This window comes from Cydia fagiglandana, chromosome Z (assembly GCF_963556715.1).
Source record: "Cydia fagiglandana chromosome Z, ilCydFagi1.1, whole genome shotgun sequence".
Taxonomy (NCBI): domain Eukaryota; kingdom Metazoa; phylum Arthropoda; class Insecta; order Lepidoptera; family Tortricidae; genus Cydia; species Cydia fagiglandana.
The window spans coordinates 15,104,326-15,122,910 of NC_085959.1; the positions used below are offsets into that span (position 1 = coordinate 15,104,326).

Genomic DNA, 18,585 nt, shown 5'->3' on the forward strand with positions numbered 1-18,585 from the left:
TATAAAATCTAAATATTGGAACGTAAACATATGTGTTTGTCATTGACTGTACTTTAAATAGTGGTAGAAATTATGTGAGCTGACTTTGAGAGCACGTAAACGTTTATTTAACTTATTTCCTTAGGTACCTTACTTGTCAAAAATATTGTCTAGTAACCTATAATTCCTACTACACAAAGTGTGACCAGCCCGAGATTTTTTGAATTTCCCGCCAATAACTTAGGTAAAATTTCAGTAGCCAGACTCTATCAGTTTTTGAAGTGCAAAGTAAGCCTTTCCGACTTGGTGTGGTGAAAAAAAATAAACATGCTTCTTTTTCAAAATATTTGATTACGATCAACTCGGAGTAATTAACAATGGAGCCGCCATTAACAGGCGTTCCCCTCTGTCGAAAATAGGCGGCCAATGGTCAACCTCATGTTAACCATATGTATGGACTGACGTTTATCTGACATGACGTACCTATACATTTGATGTGCCCCTCCCCCGCAAAAAACGGCAGACTATTTTGTACCGCAAATTTTAGACATGGCGTCTCCGTCGGTTATATCCTCCAAGACGATCAACGATTCCGAAAATGTCCGACACCGGACAAAGTTTGGAACGAACATGACTGTGAAAAATTTGTAATCTATGATTATTAAAAAGTCAACCAAACCGACCGAGCTTGTCAGATCGTTGAGTCACTCAATAGCACAGTAACCTAGAAGAAACGCAAAAAAGTAATAAACGAAAAGATCACTATGGCTAAACCTGTAGATTTAGAGCTAAAAAAAGCATTTGTTGAATTACAAGTCAAAATGGTTGAAACTAGCAAGAAAATACAGGTGATAGACTCCCAAATTAGTGTATTGAACCGCATCTTGCAGCACGTAGACATAACTCAACGTGAAATCAGTACCATGCCTCCTGATACGAAGACCTATGAGTCCGTGGGCCGAATGTTCTTACTTACTGACTTTGAAGAAGTTAAAGCGAATTTGAAAAATCGAGAGGCGCAAGTGAAAACGCGTACTAAAGAATTGGAGAACAATAAGCAGTACCTGGAAAAAAACTTGAAAGAAAGTGAAGACAATATCAGGGAAATGGTACAACAGAGGAAGGAACAGAGTGAAATAAAATCATAACAAGTTTTGTTTTTGTACTGTGGCTTCATTTCTATTATAAAGCCCACAAAAAGCATCTCATTAATTTATTTCACATGGTTAGAGAAAGAAAATGTATAATACTAATGAGCTCAATGATTGTTAGCTACCTACATGTATTTTAAGCACTTCAACAGTGTTGCATTGTATTAGAGATGAGCAAAATTCAAGAATTTATTGTAACAAATTATGCTTTGTACCAAGTTTTATTAAAGATATAATAACTTATTTTTTCTTTTACCCATAATTTCATATAGTCTGTTCGAAATAAGAAGAATCAAAGAATGTACTGGTTCCCTTATATTCCATGACTCTTCTTTTTCTGCACAGACTAGTTCTTAACATTTCATACCTATAGGAGTTTGATATAAGTTATTATGGTTAACTACTGACTTGTTAGCTCGACTGCATGCAAATGACATGAAACATTTTAAACCACCCTATTTGTTTCATTTTACTGCATTGTACCCTGAGTATGAACTCAGGATGCACTTCAGGGTTTGCCCAATTTTTCAAATCATGACAATTTTTTTGTTATGATTTTAAGTTTTTTTCCCACATTTATTTCACATAACACGCGTAACATAAGATGTTAAAACACTTCTAATGCTGAAATTTATTAAATAAATAAAATTCCCTTTTGTATATTTAGAGTTAGACCAAGAAAAGTCTGTACCAATTTGGATAGCCCACGCAGTGCAAGTGTTATTTTAAATGTCAAACTTCTCTGAAATTTTGATATCTTGGAGACTGAGCTTTGCTCGGAAAATATATTAAAACTCAAAAGCACGTTTTCCCAGAGATAAGACCAAGCTAGATCGATTTATCGCCACCGAAAACCCCCATATAGCAAATTTCATCAAAATCGTTAGAGCCGTTTCCGAGATCCCCGAAATATATATATATACATAAAGAAGAATTGCTCGATTAAAGGTATTAATATAGATAAATAATAACACTTGCATTACGTGGGCTATTAAAATCACTGCAGACTTTTCTTGGTCTAAAAATGGAGACTATCCAAGCTCTGCAGATACCGCAACGTCACCAAGGAAACGAGGACTCGTAAGATCTCCTGTTTTCCCAGTGTTTACATGTATAGTCGACGTCAATGATAGGTATGTGTAGGTACATTTTTGTTGTGTAAATGTTATTTTAAACGTCAAACTTCTATGAAATTATGACGTACTTATAAGTACCTGCGTGGGCTATCAAAATCGCTGCAGACTTTTCGTGGTCTAACTCTTCATATCATTGACGTCGACCTACTTGAACATTTTCATATTGATACGCAATTAGAAGTTGAAATAGTTAAATTTGAGTCGCTTATCAAACTCGGGTAAAATCCATTTGTCAGAAAGGGGTTATTCCCACTACTACTACGTACTCCCATCGTTACTACTAGTACACCGTACTCGTACGTCGTCGTGTTATCGTTACATCTTAAGAGCGGACTCCCATCTTAAATGCCGGCAACGCGCTTGCTACCCTTCTTGTGACGGGTGTCCATGGGCGGCGGTAATCGCTTAACATCAGATGATCAGTCTGCTCGTTTGCCTCCTATTTCATAAAAAAAACTAGTTACCACCAAGTTCCCAGTAAACCAAGCCAAAAAGTAAGTACCAGTGGTAAGTAGTTACCACTGGTAACTACTGGGAACAGTATAAATAGTAAACTTACCTAGTATAAATGTAGCGTGCTGTAAAACATAATTATGTGTCAGTTAGCGATTCAGTAAACTGCTATAAAAGTGATCAAAAATATTAAAACAGTTTTACCCGTATAAGTATAAAAACTAAAATAGAAGAGTCTCATTCTAGTTAGGTAGAAATTAACTTATTGTCCGGATTAAAATCATCTTATTGACTGTTGAAATTGAATTCCATCTGAATCACTAATTAGGTATGTATTATGGGTCATCCATTAATTACGTCACACGAATTTCTAGGTTTTTTGACCCCTCCCCCCCTCCTTGTCACATTTGGCAAACCCCTCGTCCCCCCTAGTGTGACGTCACATTTTTTCTACGAAATCGCCAAATCGAATTAATATAAATATTAGTAATTTTATAACCCAAAACTGCTTAGGAAAGAAAATTAAACGAATAAAAACGATTATCGTTTTAAAAACTTGTTATTTAAATGTATAGCGAATGAAATAATTTAAATAAATTTTCGGTTACTGATGAAGTTAAAGTGACGTCACAAAGTTTGTGTCTCCCCCCTCCCCCATGTCACAATACGTCACATTTTCTTGACCCCCTCCCTCCCCCAAAACGTGTGATGTAATTAATGGATGACCCCTTACAGCACGCTACATTTATACTGTTTTTATTAGTATTGAATTCTAACAATATTATGGTGGTAACTACTGGGAAAAGAAATTCCCACCTTTTATCAGTGGTAGCTACTGGGGATAAAAATTCCCAGTAGTTACTCCCAAACCGAGTTGGTGGTAAGGACCCCCCCACATCTGGCGTCTTTCGAGCGTCGGCGTCTACAATTCTATGGCCGAGGTCGACGCAACTGCGCAGCGACGTCATTTTCCAAAGCGCTGACCAGACGCCGACGCTCGAAAGACGCTAGATGTGGGGGGGGCCTAAGGTAACTAGTGGGGTTTTTTTCCCAGTAGTTACCAGTGGTAAAAGGTGGGAAAAAAATTCCCAGTAGTTACCACTGGTAAGAACTTGGTGGTGACTAGTGGGAATAACCCAAAAAAAGACCGTCTTTAGCCCCCATTCGCATGGGAGCTTTTTCAACGCGCGTTTGAATGACACAAATGGATAACCATGTATGTATTCACACGACAGCGGTGGCGCTTTTTATCAAGCGTTGTTGGATTTTCGACTTTATACCTTGGTCGTTAAATCGAATTTAGAGTGTGGACAGATTCAAGCGCGTTGAAAAAGCTGTCGTGCTAATGGGGGCTTACCATAAAGGGCACGCGGGGCCCGTGCCCCATCCTCAGGAGGCCCCGAAGGTCAGACAGCAACAGTATATTTGATCCCATCAAAAACATAAATGTAAAAAAGGAGAGCCAAGTTCAATACAAAAATTATGCTTGGCTGTGGGGTTCGCCGCAAAAAGAATGGAGATCTAAATGAGTGCCAAGTTCTATGCAAAATCCAAATATGTATTTATAGGAACAAAATAACATTATAAACAAGTATTAAACTCTATCTTTGCTTTATTGGATACCTATAACAATTGCTGTTATTTAAAAAAAATGCGAGATCTTAAAGCAGGTTAGATTTGACTTGGCCAGTTTTCATTACACCAGTCATTTTATAAAGTTATTCAACATATATATTTTGTGATTCTGATAAAAACTGGCCAAGCCAAATCTAACCTACTTTAAGATCTCACATTTTTTTTAAATAACAGCAATTGTTATAGGTATCCAATAAAGCAAAGATAGAGTTTAATACTTGTTTATAATGTTATTTTGTTCCTATAAATACATATTTGGATTTTGCATAGAACTTGGCACTCATTTAGATCTCCATTCTTTTTGCGGCGAACCCCACAGCCAAGCATAATTTTTGTATTGAACTTGGCTCTCCTTTTTTACATTTATGTTTTTGATGGGATATCAATACTTTTTGTAAAGAAAATTAGGCAGGTATTGAGATTTAATGTTTTTTCTTGTGTTTCCGCTGCATGTTTTTTACTTCTGTTCTTTGTATTAATTATGTGGTGCGGCGCGCCGCCAACGACACACCGTTGGCCGGTTGTTTAGCGCGTATTACAGGTTTTTTGTATGGGGACCCCCCCCTTTTTTATTTTTAGATTTTTTCCTACGCTTACACACAATAACCGAGCTGGATTCCAAATTTCATCCTTCTAGGTCATCTGGAAGTAGGTTAGGTTTAGGTACTTATATGTCAGTCACAATAAAAAATGTTTTTTTTGTATGGGGACCCCCCCCCCCCTATTTTATGACTTTTTTTTATTTTTAGATTTTTTCCTACGCTTTCACACAATAACTGAGCTGGATTCCAAATTTCATCCTTCTAGGTCATCTGGAAGTAGGTTAGGTTTAGGTACTTATATGTCAGTCACAATAAAAAATGGTTTTTTTGTATGGGGACCCCCCCTATTTTATAACTATTTTTTATTTTTAGATTTTTTCCTACGCTTTCACACAATAACTGAGCTGGATTCCAAATTTCATCCTTCTAGGTCATCTGGAAGTAGGTTAGGTTTAGGTACTTATATGTCAGTCACAATAAAAAATGGTTTTTTTGTATGGGGACCCCCCCTATTTTATAACTTTTTTTTGCTTTTAGATTTTTTCCTACGCTTTCACACAATAACTGAGCTGGATTCCAAATTTCATCCTTCTAGGTCATCTGGAAGTAAGTTAGGTTTAGGTACTATAGGTATGTCAGTCAGTCTTAAAATTTACGACTTTTTGACCTTCATATCTTTATAACCGTTTGAGCTAGCTTCATGAAATTTGGGCTTCTAGATGTCCTTATGGATATAATTAAACACACGTAGTTTTATGTGTTTACGTTAAAGATGTTTTGAGTTATAGAAGGGTCAAAAGTGGCACCAAGTGGTTCGTGTAATATTACACTTGGCGCTGGCTAGCCAGTTCCTTTGCTTGAACTTGGCTTGACACGCTGCCGCGTGTCTAGATTACTCATGATAAATACAAGATCATAGTTAGTAGAACAATGATAATTTAATTCGCTTTCTTTACTTTCCAAAAGGGCCCAAAATTCTTGTGGCCTAGGGCCCCGGAATAGTTTAAGTCGACCATGGTAATAGGGTAGGTATTTGCTGAGATGGGCGATATGGGCGAGTGGATATACCCGAGTTTGAAGAGCGACACATTTGTAAGTCGCATAAAACAAGCATGTAACAATAAAAGTGAAAATTAAATTTAATGTTTTTGAAAAAGTTTTATTTAATTTTTACACAAGATTTTAATATAATACCTTATTTAATTTACTAAATGAGTCCTTAAACTACTTTCATGAATTTTTATCATTAAATTAAAGTTTAATCTTATCTTACAAAAGTAGATGTATAAGTAAAATGCTATTAAAACATTAATATGTAGTAAACAAAAGAAAATAGAGATATATTTACACAACAACCTACGTAAGTAGCATAACGTAAAATTTAAATTATCATAATAACAAGAGTTTTTATGTGACCTGTAATAAAGCTAATAGCTAAAGCGTCGCGTCAATCAATACTACATGGATACATTATGCAATTACGGTCAGCAAGGGTAATCTCAACGAAATGTGATCACTTGGTCAAACTATAAGAGTGCTAAACTAGCTAAATAAATATGCTTACAAAGAAACTATGTATTTAACTAACATTTATACTGGTAAATTGTAGACTTTAACATTTTTTTGTTCATATAATTTTTATGTTTGTATGACTAAGTGGACACATAGTACGGAATAATAAAAGTTATATCCTTAAAGTTAACAATCACTATAGCTCGTCATAATATAAAGTAAACTCGTTAACCGGAATTAACTGTTAGTCGAATCATCATTATATCACTAAAGTAAAAGTAATTCACACATTAAATTGTCATGAAGTGTTCATTCTACATTGCATTTAATACATAGTTATAAATAATGTGAATCTTATAAATAATCTTCACAAAATGCTATTGGATCTACAAACAACATAAATTATTAAATCAATACTAATTCTATAACAATTGTCACATTAATTATAAGTATATTTAGGTTGTACAGTAGGTACATGTTACATGCACCCAAGTCGTTTGTTTGATGCGTTGAGATGAATATGCATTTGCTAGCCTAGAGCCAGGAAGGGCGGTTGATGGCGTCATAAGGCTGGCGCACGCCGAGCGCGGCGGGGTACCCGGGCGGGTACAGCCCCATGATCTGCGACACGCCCGACTGTCGCAGCAGCTCCTCCTGATGCCGCTGGAAGTACTGCTGGTACAGCGGTGCCGAGCTATCCGCACCCACAAATCCGTATCCACTCCGTACTTGCCCATGTCCAATGAAAGGGAACGATCCACTGTTGTGAGTCGAGTTCTGATGAGCAGGCTTTACAAGCTTTTCAGCACTCGCCTCAACATTATTTCGCTGTTGATGTGCGACCGCCGCCATGTAATTTGCTGCCATTAACTGATTCGTACTGTTGCGGAACTCTTCAATTGAAAATCCAGTGCCGTCTCCATACAGACTGCCACCCAAGGCCATGCTTGGCGTAGTACCGAAATTGAATGCGCTTCCTGGAACCATGCTAGTTTTAACAGAGGACAAAACATCAGTAGCGCAAGGAGTGTGGTAACTCTGACTTGCAATCTGCCCTGGTTTGGTTTCAGAAGTTCGCTTTCGTTTCGTCCTACTCTTAGAATCGGCTTGTGCCGAAGGGTTAGTGGTAGGTGTTTTATAAATACTGGAATCTTTGCTCATTGCAATTGAAGGTTGAGAGTATATACTAACAGATGTGCTTACTGGCTGAGAATCCGAGGGCATGCTTTTGTTAAACATTTGCGCCATTTGAAATGTTTTGTCATGGTATAGTGACGGGTTGGTAGCGGCAAAACTGGATAGATATCGTTCATCGTTAGTGTACCGCTCAAGCATTTGAGGGATATTAGGTAGATTTCGCAGGCTATCCAGAGGCAGTGACGAATGTGTGTTATAAGGAGTTTTATATGCCATCGAACTGACAATTGGTTGATTCTGCATAGTTTTATCAGATTTTTGTGTTTTCCCGGTAGAGTCACTTTTTGCAATCATATCACTTTCAGTCATAGTAGAAGTAATATTCATGTGATCATTTTTAAGAAGACCTCGAGGATTGGGTATTCTTAGTTCAGATGGAAGATTTTGATGCAATTCCTGGGTTCTCTGTAGAGCGGTTCTAGACATGCTGTAGTTGTGATACTGCTGGTGTTGCACATTTTTGTTATAATTAGTTGATGTGGGGCTGGTAGTGCTGATATTATTTTTCAGTTTGTCCGTGTTACTGGTACTGTAATTTGTAGAGTAATCTGAGGGCAGCACGTCTTGTTTTCGTATTTGATTCGTCAGTTTCCAATTGCCATAGTCAATAGCCGTTGTAGTGGATGAGGTGTTATTACAAGCGTACAGTTTTTTGTTGGCGAGTTCAATATCATTCAGTGAAAAGTTACTGACGGGTTGGCTCCCAGAAATGCCATCATATTGATTGTGATGTGCGTGGGCAATGTTATGATTGATATTCATTTCAGAATGAGAGTGGGCAGGTATTATGTTAGTTGGGGTCAATGGGGGAGCATTTGATTTTGACAATGACTTCTGGAATTGTTGATTTAAGCCGAGATTCATCGCAATTTTATCCACGTCATAGGTTTTAGCTTGAACGTTCACAGCAGGTTTTGAGACATCCTTGTTCACTGCATAATCGATTTCAATAGGTTCTACAATATTTTTCTTTTCATCTGGATTCATGTTGTAGCCCATATTAACCATGTCAATGTTATCCTTCTTAATCATACCTATTGGCTGGTTCAAGTCTGGATTTACCATATTCTTCTTGTTATCGAGAGAATGTTCATTATTTATAAATGTTGTAGTGTCCTTATTTTCAACTGCATGGCGTTCCCCAAAATCTACCACGTTCTTTTCACGTAAGCTATTTTGATTGGCCAATTCTGATTTTTCACTAAGGACAGCTGCTATTTTATCAACTGACACAGACGGTAAAGCAGTAGACGTTTTTTTCTGATATTCGTTTTTCATTGGTGGTGAAGAATCTTTTGTTTCCGTCGCAGTTTTAAGTGATAATGTAGGTAATTCTGGTTCATTGTACATTCGTTTCTTAACAGGGAACAGAGAGGTTTTATGGTCTGATAAAGGCTGTGTTGAATTAACAAGAGTTGAATTAGAGCCGGATGGCTGCGGCGACAGCTGTGGTTGAGTATATTTCGATGGTTGTGTTGCTGGATATGGAGAGTGTGAAGGAGAGAATGGTCCACTGTATGTATTCTGTTGGTAGCTATCCGGACCAAGGGCTGTGTAGTCATCGTGAATGCGCGCTGGTTTACTCACGACTGGAGCCTTTGAAGTATCATAATAAGGTGGTGGATTCTGAGTATATGTTGGAAGTGGGCTCTTGTTGTGGTCTAGGAAGTAATTTGGAGTGGAGGATCCCAATCCGCTGTTTGAAGCATATACGTGTTGCGAATAAGGAGAATATGGCGACTGTGGAGCCTCGCGTGGACTGCAACTTTTTTCTGGACTGCTTTTGATGGAAGTTGTATCTTGGTAAAACCCTGCTCTCACGGTTCCATTAATTATAGGATATGTAATTTTCTGGAAGTCGTCTGTCCGAGGTGATGCTGGTGATCTCAGCAGAGGTGAATTGTGAGACATCTGGTGTCTTGGAGAGTCCAGATCTTGGCTGAAAGAAGACCGTTCTGAAACAGAACTGCCTGTACTTGTTCTACGCTGTCTAGGCGTCGCACTTACGTTTGGTAATGGACTGTCACCTCCATCAGCATTTGGAGTTTCTGGATCAATTGGAGAGTCATACTTGGTTGTATTTTTAGGACTGGAAACTTTAATATCATTGTTTGTATTGTCAATTGTTACTTTTTCATCACATTCAGTTTCTTCTGGTTTCTTTTTTGGAGCAGTTACTGTAGAGGTTGTATTTTTAGGTGTTCCAAAAGCTTTGAACCAAGCACTGAGATTTGGCGTAGCCTTTTCTTGGCTTGGTTTTGGCGTTGGCGATGGCTCAGTTTCAACCTCCACATCTTTTTTATTAGTTTGAACTGAAACATCTTCTGCTTTATGTTTTTGGATAACTTCCTCAGTATTGTTATCTTTTTCACTTTTTGGGGACTGAGATGGATTATTGTCATCAAGTTTATTATCTTCAGTCTTGCTGAAATTGTGGTCTTTACCAAGAGAAAATTCCACAGTGTGCAATACTGAACCAAGGCTAAGCTTGGGGCTAGATTCTTCGTTTTTACTAATCTCTCGAGTTTTGCTAGGGCCGAGGGGAGTGGCTTCCTCTACTTTCTCAGCACTCTTGCTAGCCAGGTTAGTAAGCAAGTTTCCCTTGCTTTTACCTGGTTGTAATCTCTCTATGGTTCTCTGAATTTCCCTCCTTCTTATTAATTTTGGTTCGCGGGAGGATGGCCGTTTGCGCGATAAATCTTTTCTGAGAGTTGTTGTTTTTTCTATTTGTCCAAACTCGTCATCATGTCGACTGTTGTCATGTTCTTCAGTGGAAATGGTATGTGCCGGGCTATCAGAGGGCGAGCTATGCACAGATCCTTTAGGAGCGTCATCAAGCCACTTGCTGATATCTTTAACAGCTTGCTCCAAGGCTTCAGATGCAGATTCATTTTTAGCGGTATTTTTCTTTTGTCCTCTTTTGTTTCCCCCTTTAATTTTATGACTATCATTACGATCCTCGTCAGAGAAATCTAAATCATCACGGTCTTTATTACTGACGTTTTTGTCTGAATTACTGTTGCTAGAAAATAAACTATTAAACAGAGAGCTATCTTTGTATTTTTCACTCTTAGCCTTGAGTTTCTCTATAGTTTCCCTCAATTTCTGATTCTTTTCCTTTTCCGGGATGTGGAGATTTTGCTTTTGCTTATCAACGGTTTTTTGACTGTAATCGAAGAGTGATTCCCATGCGTCTTTAGCCGCGTGTCGTCTTCTTTCCTTGATCTTGTCGTACTTGTCCTTTACAAAGTCGGGATCGTTGAGCTGGTCGGAGGGCTCTTGATGGTCGGCCTCGGAAGGCGAAGGAGTCGGCGTGTGGATGGAGGGCAAAGGGCTCGCGCTTCTACTTCTATTTGAACTTTCTAATGAATCTTGGGATTCACTTCTTTTCAGCACCTCAACTGGCTCCGTCTCATGGTGCTTACTTTTCTTTTTCTTTTGCTTGGACTTTTTGCCTTCTTTATTTTTATTTTTACCATGCTTCTGCTTCTTACTGTGTTTACTTTTAGGTTCTTTATCCTCACTGTGTTCAGATTTGTGAGAATCTTTTTTGTGATTTTTGGAATGTTTACCATGCCTGTGATGTCCTTTGCGTTTTTTCTTCTCTTTATTTTGTTTTGATTTTTTAGCTTCAGCATCAGGTGTATCATTAACATCATCTTCGGTTGTTTTTAGTTTCACCTCTTCCAAAGGTTGATCTGAAGAACTGGATTTAGGATCACCTGAAACCAATAAAATATGATATGATGCATAGTTGTTACATAAATTGACACATTAAATTTAGAGCCTGTAAATTTTAAATAAAGATACTAACCGGAATCAGAATGAGATTTTCGCTTTTTCCTCTTATTTCGGCTTGGAGATTCACTTGATTTAAGCTTATGCTTTCTAGACGGAGTAGGTAATTGATACTCAACAGCAATTTCTTCATCTGAGGATGACAGTCGATGCATATATTTCTCAGTCAATCTGTCAAAAGCTGCCTGAAGGCTGTCTACCATCATTGTATATTCTGGAATATGGACAATGGACTATGTAATTATATTCAATGGCAAAAATACAATAATTTATTCAATGAATAACTTTACACGTGTGTAAAAGAAGTTTTACGTGTTAATATAAATACCTAGTTTAAAATATGTATCGGGGAAAAGCGACTATTACTACAAGATAGGCATAGACTGTTTGTTAGCAAATCTCTTTTTTTAAGGCATGCAATGTTTAGCATGGCATATGTAGAAACAGAGGTCTCCATACTTTATGACCCCAGTGGCCGCAGCCGGGCCGCCGCTTCCATTTCGCGGGCCGGTATTTTTAGAAATGTATTAGGAGGTAAACGGATCGCCTTATATTAAGCAATTATCGTCGCCCTTGTAGTATTAAGTCAGAAATACCGCAGAAATAATATATTGTGTGAAAATTGAGAGTTCACGGGTCAAATTTACTGGCTCGCGGCCCGGATCTGGCCCGGGGGCCGCAGTTTGGAGATCACTGGTATAGAATATTGAAGGTGTTCATGATCATAAAACCGCATGTTACCATTGTCTTGGCCGTTATATAGACGACAATTGTTGACGATGAGCTTGAAGTCGGCTTTGAACATCGCGAAATCCGTGTAGTAACCACTGTCTAACCGCTCCTCCATTTTGCGTAAATCCATGGGACGTCTAATGACTGCGTAGTAATTTGGGGCATATTCCTCCTCCACTGGATCCATAAACGGCCACGCGTCGTCGTGTGCGGTGAGCTGCTCGAGCACCTTGTACATGTCGGTTTGAATGTCTTCCTCCGTTTGCGTAAAACTAAAAAAAAATTACATAATAATGTCAAAAATGTTTATGTGCAGAGTGCAGTTATAAATATCAATCATTACAAAAATAAAATTACATTTGCGACGTTTTGAGTTTCTTCCTAGTACTATTAACTGGTTCGTCATTTTCTGGTATAAGGATCTGACCCGTAGCGCATGCCAGCGAGTTATTGGTCTTTCTGCCGGTTTTTACAGGAGGCTCTGGGGGTGGTTCGCCTTTGTGTGTGGCAGAGGAGTTTTTTGACCGCTTATCATGGCTTTTCGATCGTTTGGAGACTTTTTGTGGCATTTTGTCCTTTTCACTTTCAGAACTGTCCGAGTCCGATGAATCTGACTTCGACCTGTAATATATGGAAAATGAATGTTAGTGTGTTATCACGTCTGAACAATGTATTTAATGTACCATTAACACAAAGTAATAAACAACTTTATATACCTTAGTAAGTTTCGCCTTTTTGCCCTGTTTTCTCGCGCCAAATCAGGTGTTTCTTTGCTTTCCTCCTCGTCCTTGCTGTCCTGTGCGCTTTGCTTTCCCTCTTCCTCTTTTTGTTTAATTTTTTGAAGTACACGACTCGAAGTACGTCGTGGCGCTAGTTCTAGCAACCTTTAAATAGTTACATATAGGTTAATACGTTTAATAATATGCATGTATAATGTATATTCTTCTTCTTCTTGTGTGTGTATACAACTTGCATTACAATATACACTTTATTAAAAGAAATTAAAAACTTTAAGTCAGTAATAGCAAATCTATTGGACCAAAAATTTAAATTCACACGTTCGTCTTTACTTAAAACGTTAACCTAAGGAAAATCAACTCTACCTTCCAAATAATTTGGTTTAAATTTCAATGGTTAATTGAAATGGAGTTCTATATTGATAGTTTCGGGATTCTGGAGAGGAAAATGGGGACTACGTTTGTATGGAGGAGCGGTCACGTGACTTAGTCCCCTTTCCTCTTAATCAACACTCGCTTAGTAGGGCCTAGGCTAGCAACTCTACAAAGGCACAGCAAACTACAAACTTAGAGTAAATTACAAAAATGGCATTAGCGTGAAAGTAAATCTAAGGTACCTAGTTTAATATTTATAGCTCAAAATATCGAGATTTATATTTTGTAGCATAAGTCTGTGTGTTACCTATAAATTAGAGCAAAAACGCATACCTACTCTTATAATAGGGAACTATTTTTGATTTCATTTTAAATAATCTCACCTATATATAGTCCACCAGTTTAATATTAAGTATCGTAAAAGTGAGTTAGGTTAGAACTGCGCCCCTTACAGAAACGAAATGCTACAAGAAAAGTAGATTAGGTTAGGTATGATTACACCTACTTATACGAATCACTCAACACAAACAAGCTATGCAACCTTTTATCAATCTTCAAATTAATGGTTTTGGCGCGCTCAAGGCGCTAACCGCTAGTGCTCCAAGCAGTAATTGAGGCAAAGTCAAGAGAACGAGAAATATAACATTATATGGTATGGATTCGGGAGGACCAACATCGTGTTAGACAGTGAATAAATTAGACAAAGGTAGACCTCTGTTATGGACCTAGTAGTGAGTTTATAACAAAAACATTGTCGCCATAACCATAACATTACTGGCGTACGGGTCAGCAAAACGCACTACAATGAAAGCAATACAATATGGATCCTATTTTAGAATTTTACAGATTGATTAAATGTTTGCGTTTAATATTTTTGTTAGCATTTCCTCTGACATATAGGAAAATATAGTTAAGGGTCGATCAACTATTTCTTGTTGTTATTCTGTCCTGTATCAGCCAGGAGACAAGTAGCATATTAGTAGAGCTGTTGTACCATGTTCTACAAACGTGCTTAGTAGATGCCTCATCATTATGGAAAGGCCTTGTAACTACAAAAAAATTCAAGTTTGCTTCATTTAAATACGATATAACTAGTATTTTAAGAGTGACCCAGGAGACCATAACCATGGCAACTAGTGACAAGAAAAAGTTGTTTCACCCTTAATATTCCTGGGTACATTCAGAAATTACGTTTGCCAGTTATAGGTCTTCAGTTTGATAGGGTATCCTTGGGATTGAAATGCATTAACACACTCAAATATAGTTTTGGTAACATTAGGACAATACCTGACTGGGGAAAATAGGTCATGGCACATCAGTATAATTATACACACAATAATATCATTTCGCAAAAGCAATAAGACACTAGAAAACTAAAGTTTGCAATGGCACAGTGTAAGTCAGCACATTCCTCATAAAGTGAGGGGTAGAGCAGTGTGTGCGCATAAATAGTTAACTCATTTAAAAATCTAAGTCTAGTTAAAATTATTAATAATGGTCATTATAATTAGACCTGATAACAATCATGTATTAAATACCATTTACAGGGGTCTAGGTCTCCAGCCATCAAACTACCGTATTATTTTTAATTATATGTTGATCTTGATTTACTTTGCTGGCAAATTGGAGGGGGGTTAGGGCCAATCTCTGGATTGTTTACCTTATCTTGGGGAACTTCAAGTATCCATCATCAGGTTAGTTGGTATGGTATCATCAATGTTATACATAGAACCCAAAAAAGCTCTGGAAAGGATTTTATCTAACCACCCAGATTAATATTCAAAAAGCTGCTAAATGCCTATGTATAATTAACTTATCCATATAAATCTCATTCTAACTCCTAGGACCAGTTTATAAAAATATTAGTCTATTAAATCTAGAGCTATTACTAGATCCTAAGTAATATTATAAGATATGTTAGTATTATTACACATCTAATAATTAATGATGTATGAATACAAATGCCATGGTTGTTGCCCATTTTCAGTCAGTAAAACCTGCTACACTTTGTTTACTCTGTGGTCTCCATGTCAGCTTATAAGTAGTAATAAGAGCTAATCAGATTTTATCCATACTACACAAAAATAAATAAAATTTATTACATAAAATGAGCCATGGCCAAATGCCGGGATAACGCCAGGAAGAAGACGACATAAAATAGAATGCATAGATGTTACCTTTTACGTTGCAAGCGCTCCTTCTCCTGGAAAAGCCGTGGTATCTCTGGCAGAAAGTTTTGTGAGAGAGATCTATACAGTTCCTTCTCAACTTTACTAGTGGCTCGGCTAAATTTCTCTGTCAAGTGGGTCCAATCGTCTTCGGTGAAACACACCACTTGCCACACCCTTTCAGTGTCCTCGTCGTCCAGCCAGTCATCCCCATAAAACCAACCACGTTTCTTGCTTTCCTTTCCTTTTTTCTTTTTGTTTTTGCCTTTTTGTTTCTTTATTGTATCCTCTCTATACAATCTTGTGCCATAAAAGTACCAGTAGGCCGAGTCATTGTTGTCATATCTGAAAAGTTAATGTGTATATTATTAAAATCATAATCCAAGTAATAGCAGTCTATTGAATTGACAAATTAGGATGTACCTAATTACTTACCCTAGTGGTTCCACTCGTAGACTCTCAGCTTCAAGGTTTTTAAACAAATCAAAAACATCTTCAGCATCCAAACGAAAGTCGCACAAAGCATATAAGATTTCAACTTTAGTGCGGAGGGGAAGAAATTGGAAGTCAATATCAGTGTTAAATGGATTGTATCTTCCCGTTTCTTGACATTTTCTTCTAAATAGACGTCTCAAATACATCTAAAACAACGTAAACAATAACAAAACATTTCTTTTCACATACGAATTCTATCGCGTATTATAGTTAATGATACCTGATAGTTGAAGGCAGAGATGTCATTGTTGCCCAGACATCCATTTAGAAGACGCACGATCAGCTCGGTCAGGAGGGAACTAGCCGATTCTTCCGTTCCATCTGTCAGAAGAGCCTCTTCAAGTTCCTTGCAAACATACATACCGCGTTATTATGGTGATAGTTATTAATGATAAGAAGATCTTATACTAAAAAAAGCGAGCAATACTCACTTCAATGTCAAAATCCAGAAGATTGAACGCAGTCCTGAATAAGGAACAAAAGTACGCGATACTGGGCACTTCCCACCATGACTGAATATCTAGAAACCGTGAGAAATTCATTCAGACATCACTTTTAGGGATACTTTTCTGGAGAAAAACACGCAATTGATCTTCGTGCTCACTAAAACCCACCTAAAATACCTATAAAAGATGGAAACATAACCTAAAAAACGTACGCTTTAACAGTTAGAGATTCCCTAACTAAGTCAAAACCATGTTTTACGTTCAGAAAAAGGATTTTAAACAAATTTTACTATCTGAAAGTAAATTATTCTTCTTGAATATAGTAAAGATATGAATATGCGTTGTGTATCGCAGGACAAACGCCATAACAGTTTACATTGAACACCACCATTCACAAAACCATAAACGAGTATTGATAATCTAGCAAGTTCTGATGTATTGTAATGTAGTTTTTTTATTTACCTTCTAATTTGGGCTTTTGTTTATCCATTTAACTATTCTAATTGACAAGATAAAATTAAGAGAAGTAAAACGATCACTATAAACGGAAGTCTCTACGCTTAGTTTATTTTTTTATATGCATCACTGACCACAGAGGCATTGACTGTTGATCACAGACAAGTATGCATGTTTAGGCAGGTAAAGCGAGGTTTACATTCCTCCAGAGTGGATTTTTATTTGATTTTTAGAGTAGCCGCGCACGAGCAACTTTGTCTCCGCAATTTTTTTTAATTTCTCTGTCGCACTAGAGTGTCGAAGTCAATTGCGACCTTGGAGGATATAACCAACGGAGACGCCATGTCTAAAATTTTCGGTACAAAATAGTCTGCCGTTTTTTGCGGGGGAGGGGCACATCAAATGTATAGGTACGTCATGTCAGATAAACGTCAGTCCATACATATGGTTGACATGAGGTTGACCATTGGCCGCCTATTTTCGACAGAGGGGAACGCCTGTTAATGGCGGCTCCATTGTTAATTACTCCGAGATTGCGACAGAGAAAAAAAAACGGTTGAAGACGTCGTACAACGAAAACGTAAATTTATGCCAGGGCCCAGTTTTATAAAGTTACAAGTTTACAGGCGTTTACTGGCAACACTTGCTCCGTTTTTTACAATTTGCGTTTTATAAAATACTGTGTTAAGCCTCCTTCACACTCGTGCGCGAATCGCGGCGCGAAGGCGCGAACGCGAGTGTGGCGTCGATTTTCGCGGACAGCGAAATCGACTCCACATTCGCGTTCTCGGCTTCGCCCGCGATTCACGCGCATAGTCTGGAGGGGGCTTTACAATTTTACAGGTTACAGGTACAAGTGCCTGTAGCTCAACCATAGACGAAAATACGGGAGTTTTATAGTTTTAAACTCATAATCGAACAAGCGTTTTATAAAAATATTGTAAATTACAAGTGTAGATTGGTACACTTGTAACAAAAACTTACATACGTCTTGAGTCCTGTAACAGCACAACAGCAGTTACTTGTTGACTCGTTTTCTGAGAGATTTTAAACTTTACTCTTTATTGTTAAGCACCAACGCCAACGATTGTGCCAGGGCATGCATACTTTTCCATGCACTGACCTTATTAGTTTTTGTTAATGTATCTGAAATATATAGTAAATAGGAAATAAAGTGACAATATGTTTGATATTGATTTTATTGACGATACGTTTTATTTTATCTACTAGGAAATGGAAAGGGATTATTGCCGATATTTGTCGTTGATTTATTAGCATTCGTATCTTTATTTAAGTATAGTGCATTCACATTATGGTAAAGTGTACTATTCATAATTTTCGATACACACCGTATTTATCTTTCAGCCGCTACCGAAACGATACATTTTAATGTAAGAATGTGAAAGAGTACTTATTTACTTATAACGTAAATATTTCATTAAATCTAACTTAATCTGAATCTGAAAACGGCCCAAAAAGTATATCCTTGGCATGGAACGCCGCTCTCAACCACTCGATTTTTCCTTCATTTCTGGCCATTTTTCCAGTAATTAATATTTTACAGCAAACAAAAACACATAATTTAGTAGAGAACCGAGTATCTATGACACACGTTTTTTTTAAAATAGTGATGTCCTTCACACCTGTAGATTTCACATGTAATCGAGATTGACCGTGGTTCTTTACAACTGTAATTATTTATGTGTATTTATAAAACACCTGTAGCCGTTCACAGTGCATTACAGGTGCCTGTAGCCTGTACTCTTGTAACCT

At 37.5% G+C, this 18,585-nt stretch overlaps 2 protein-coding genes across 3 annotated transcripts; one reads left to right on the forward strand and one right to left on the reverse strand.

Annotated features, from left to right (window-relative positions):
• Positions 1–661: 661 nt before the first annotated feature.
• Positions 662–1,373, forward strand: LOC134678926 (prefoldin subunit 1). Its single transcript, XM_063537681.1, has one exon. The coding sequence runs from the start codon at positions 744–746 to the stop codon at positions 1,125–1,127; it is 384 nt and encodes a 127-aa protein (XP_063393751.1). The 5' UTR covers positions 662–743; the 3' UTR covers positions 1,128–1,373.
• Positions 1,374–6,029: 4,656 nt separating this feature from the next.
• On the reverse strand, positions 6,030–16,861 carry LOC134678073 (uncharacterized). Of its 2 annotated transcripts, none has more exons than XM_063536516.1 (10): positions 16,819–16,861; positions 16,342–16,430; positions 16,131–16,256; positions 15,851–16,056; positions 15,425–15,760; positions 12,852–13,019; positions 12,493–12,756; positions 12,145–12,407; positions 11,420–11,617; positions 6,030–11,327 (listed from the first exon to the last, which is right to left on the reverse strand). In XM_063536516.1, the coding sequence occupies exons 1-10, from the start codon at positions 16,844–16,846 to the stop codon at positions 6,943–6,945; spliced, it is 6,063 nt and encodes a 2,020-aa protein (XP_063392586.1). In that variant the 5' UTR covers positions 16,847–16,861; the 3' UTR covers positions 6,030–6,942. The 2 variants fall into 2 exon arrangements, with proteins under 2 accessions (XP_063392586.1, XP_063392585.1); XM_063536515.1 differs by lacking the exon at positions 16,819–16,861 and adding an exon at positions 16,525–16,710.
• Between the last annotated feature and the right edge of the window lie 1,724 nt (positions 16,862–18,585).

Excerpts from the sequence above, each read along its gene's own strand:
- LOC134678926 (XM_063537681.1), top strand. The coding sequence starts at position 744 with ATGGCTAAACCTGTAGATTTAGAGCTAAAAAAAGCATTTGTTGAATTA.
- LOC134678073 (XM_063536516.1), bottom strand. The coding sequence starts at position 16,846 with ATGGATAAACAAAAGCCCAAATTAGAAG. Across the intron at positions 16,431-16,818 it reads ACAAAAGCCCAAATTAGAAG|ATATTCAGTCATGGTGGGAA; the intron begins GTAAATAAAAAA and ends CACGGTTTCTAG. Across the intron at positions 13,020-15,424 it reads GAGCGCTTGCAACGTAAAAG|GTTGCTAGAACTAGCGCCAC; the intron begins GTAACATCTATG and ends AACTATTTAAAG.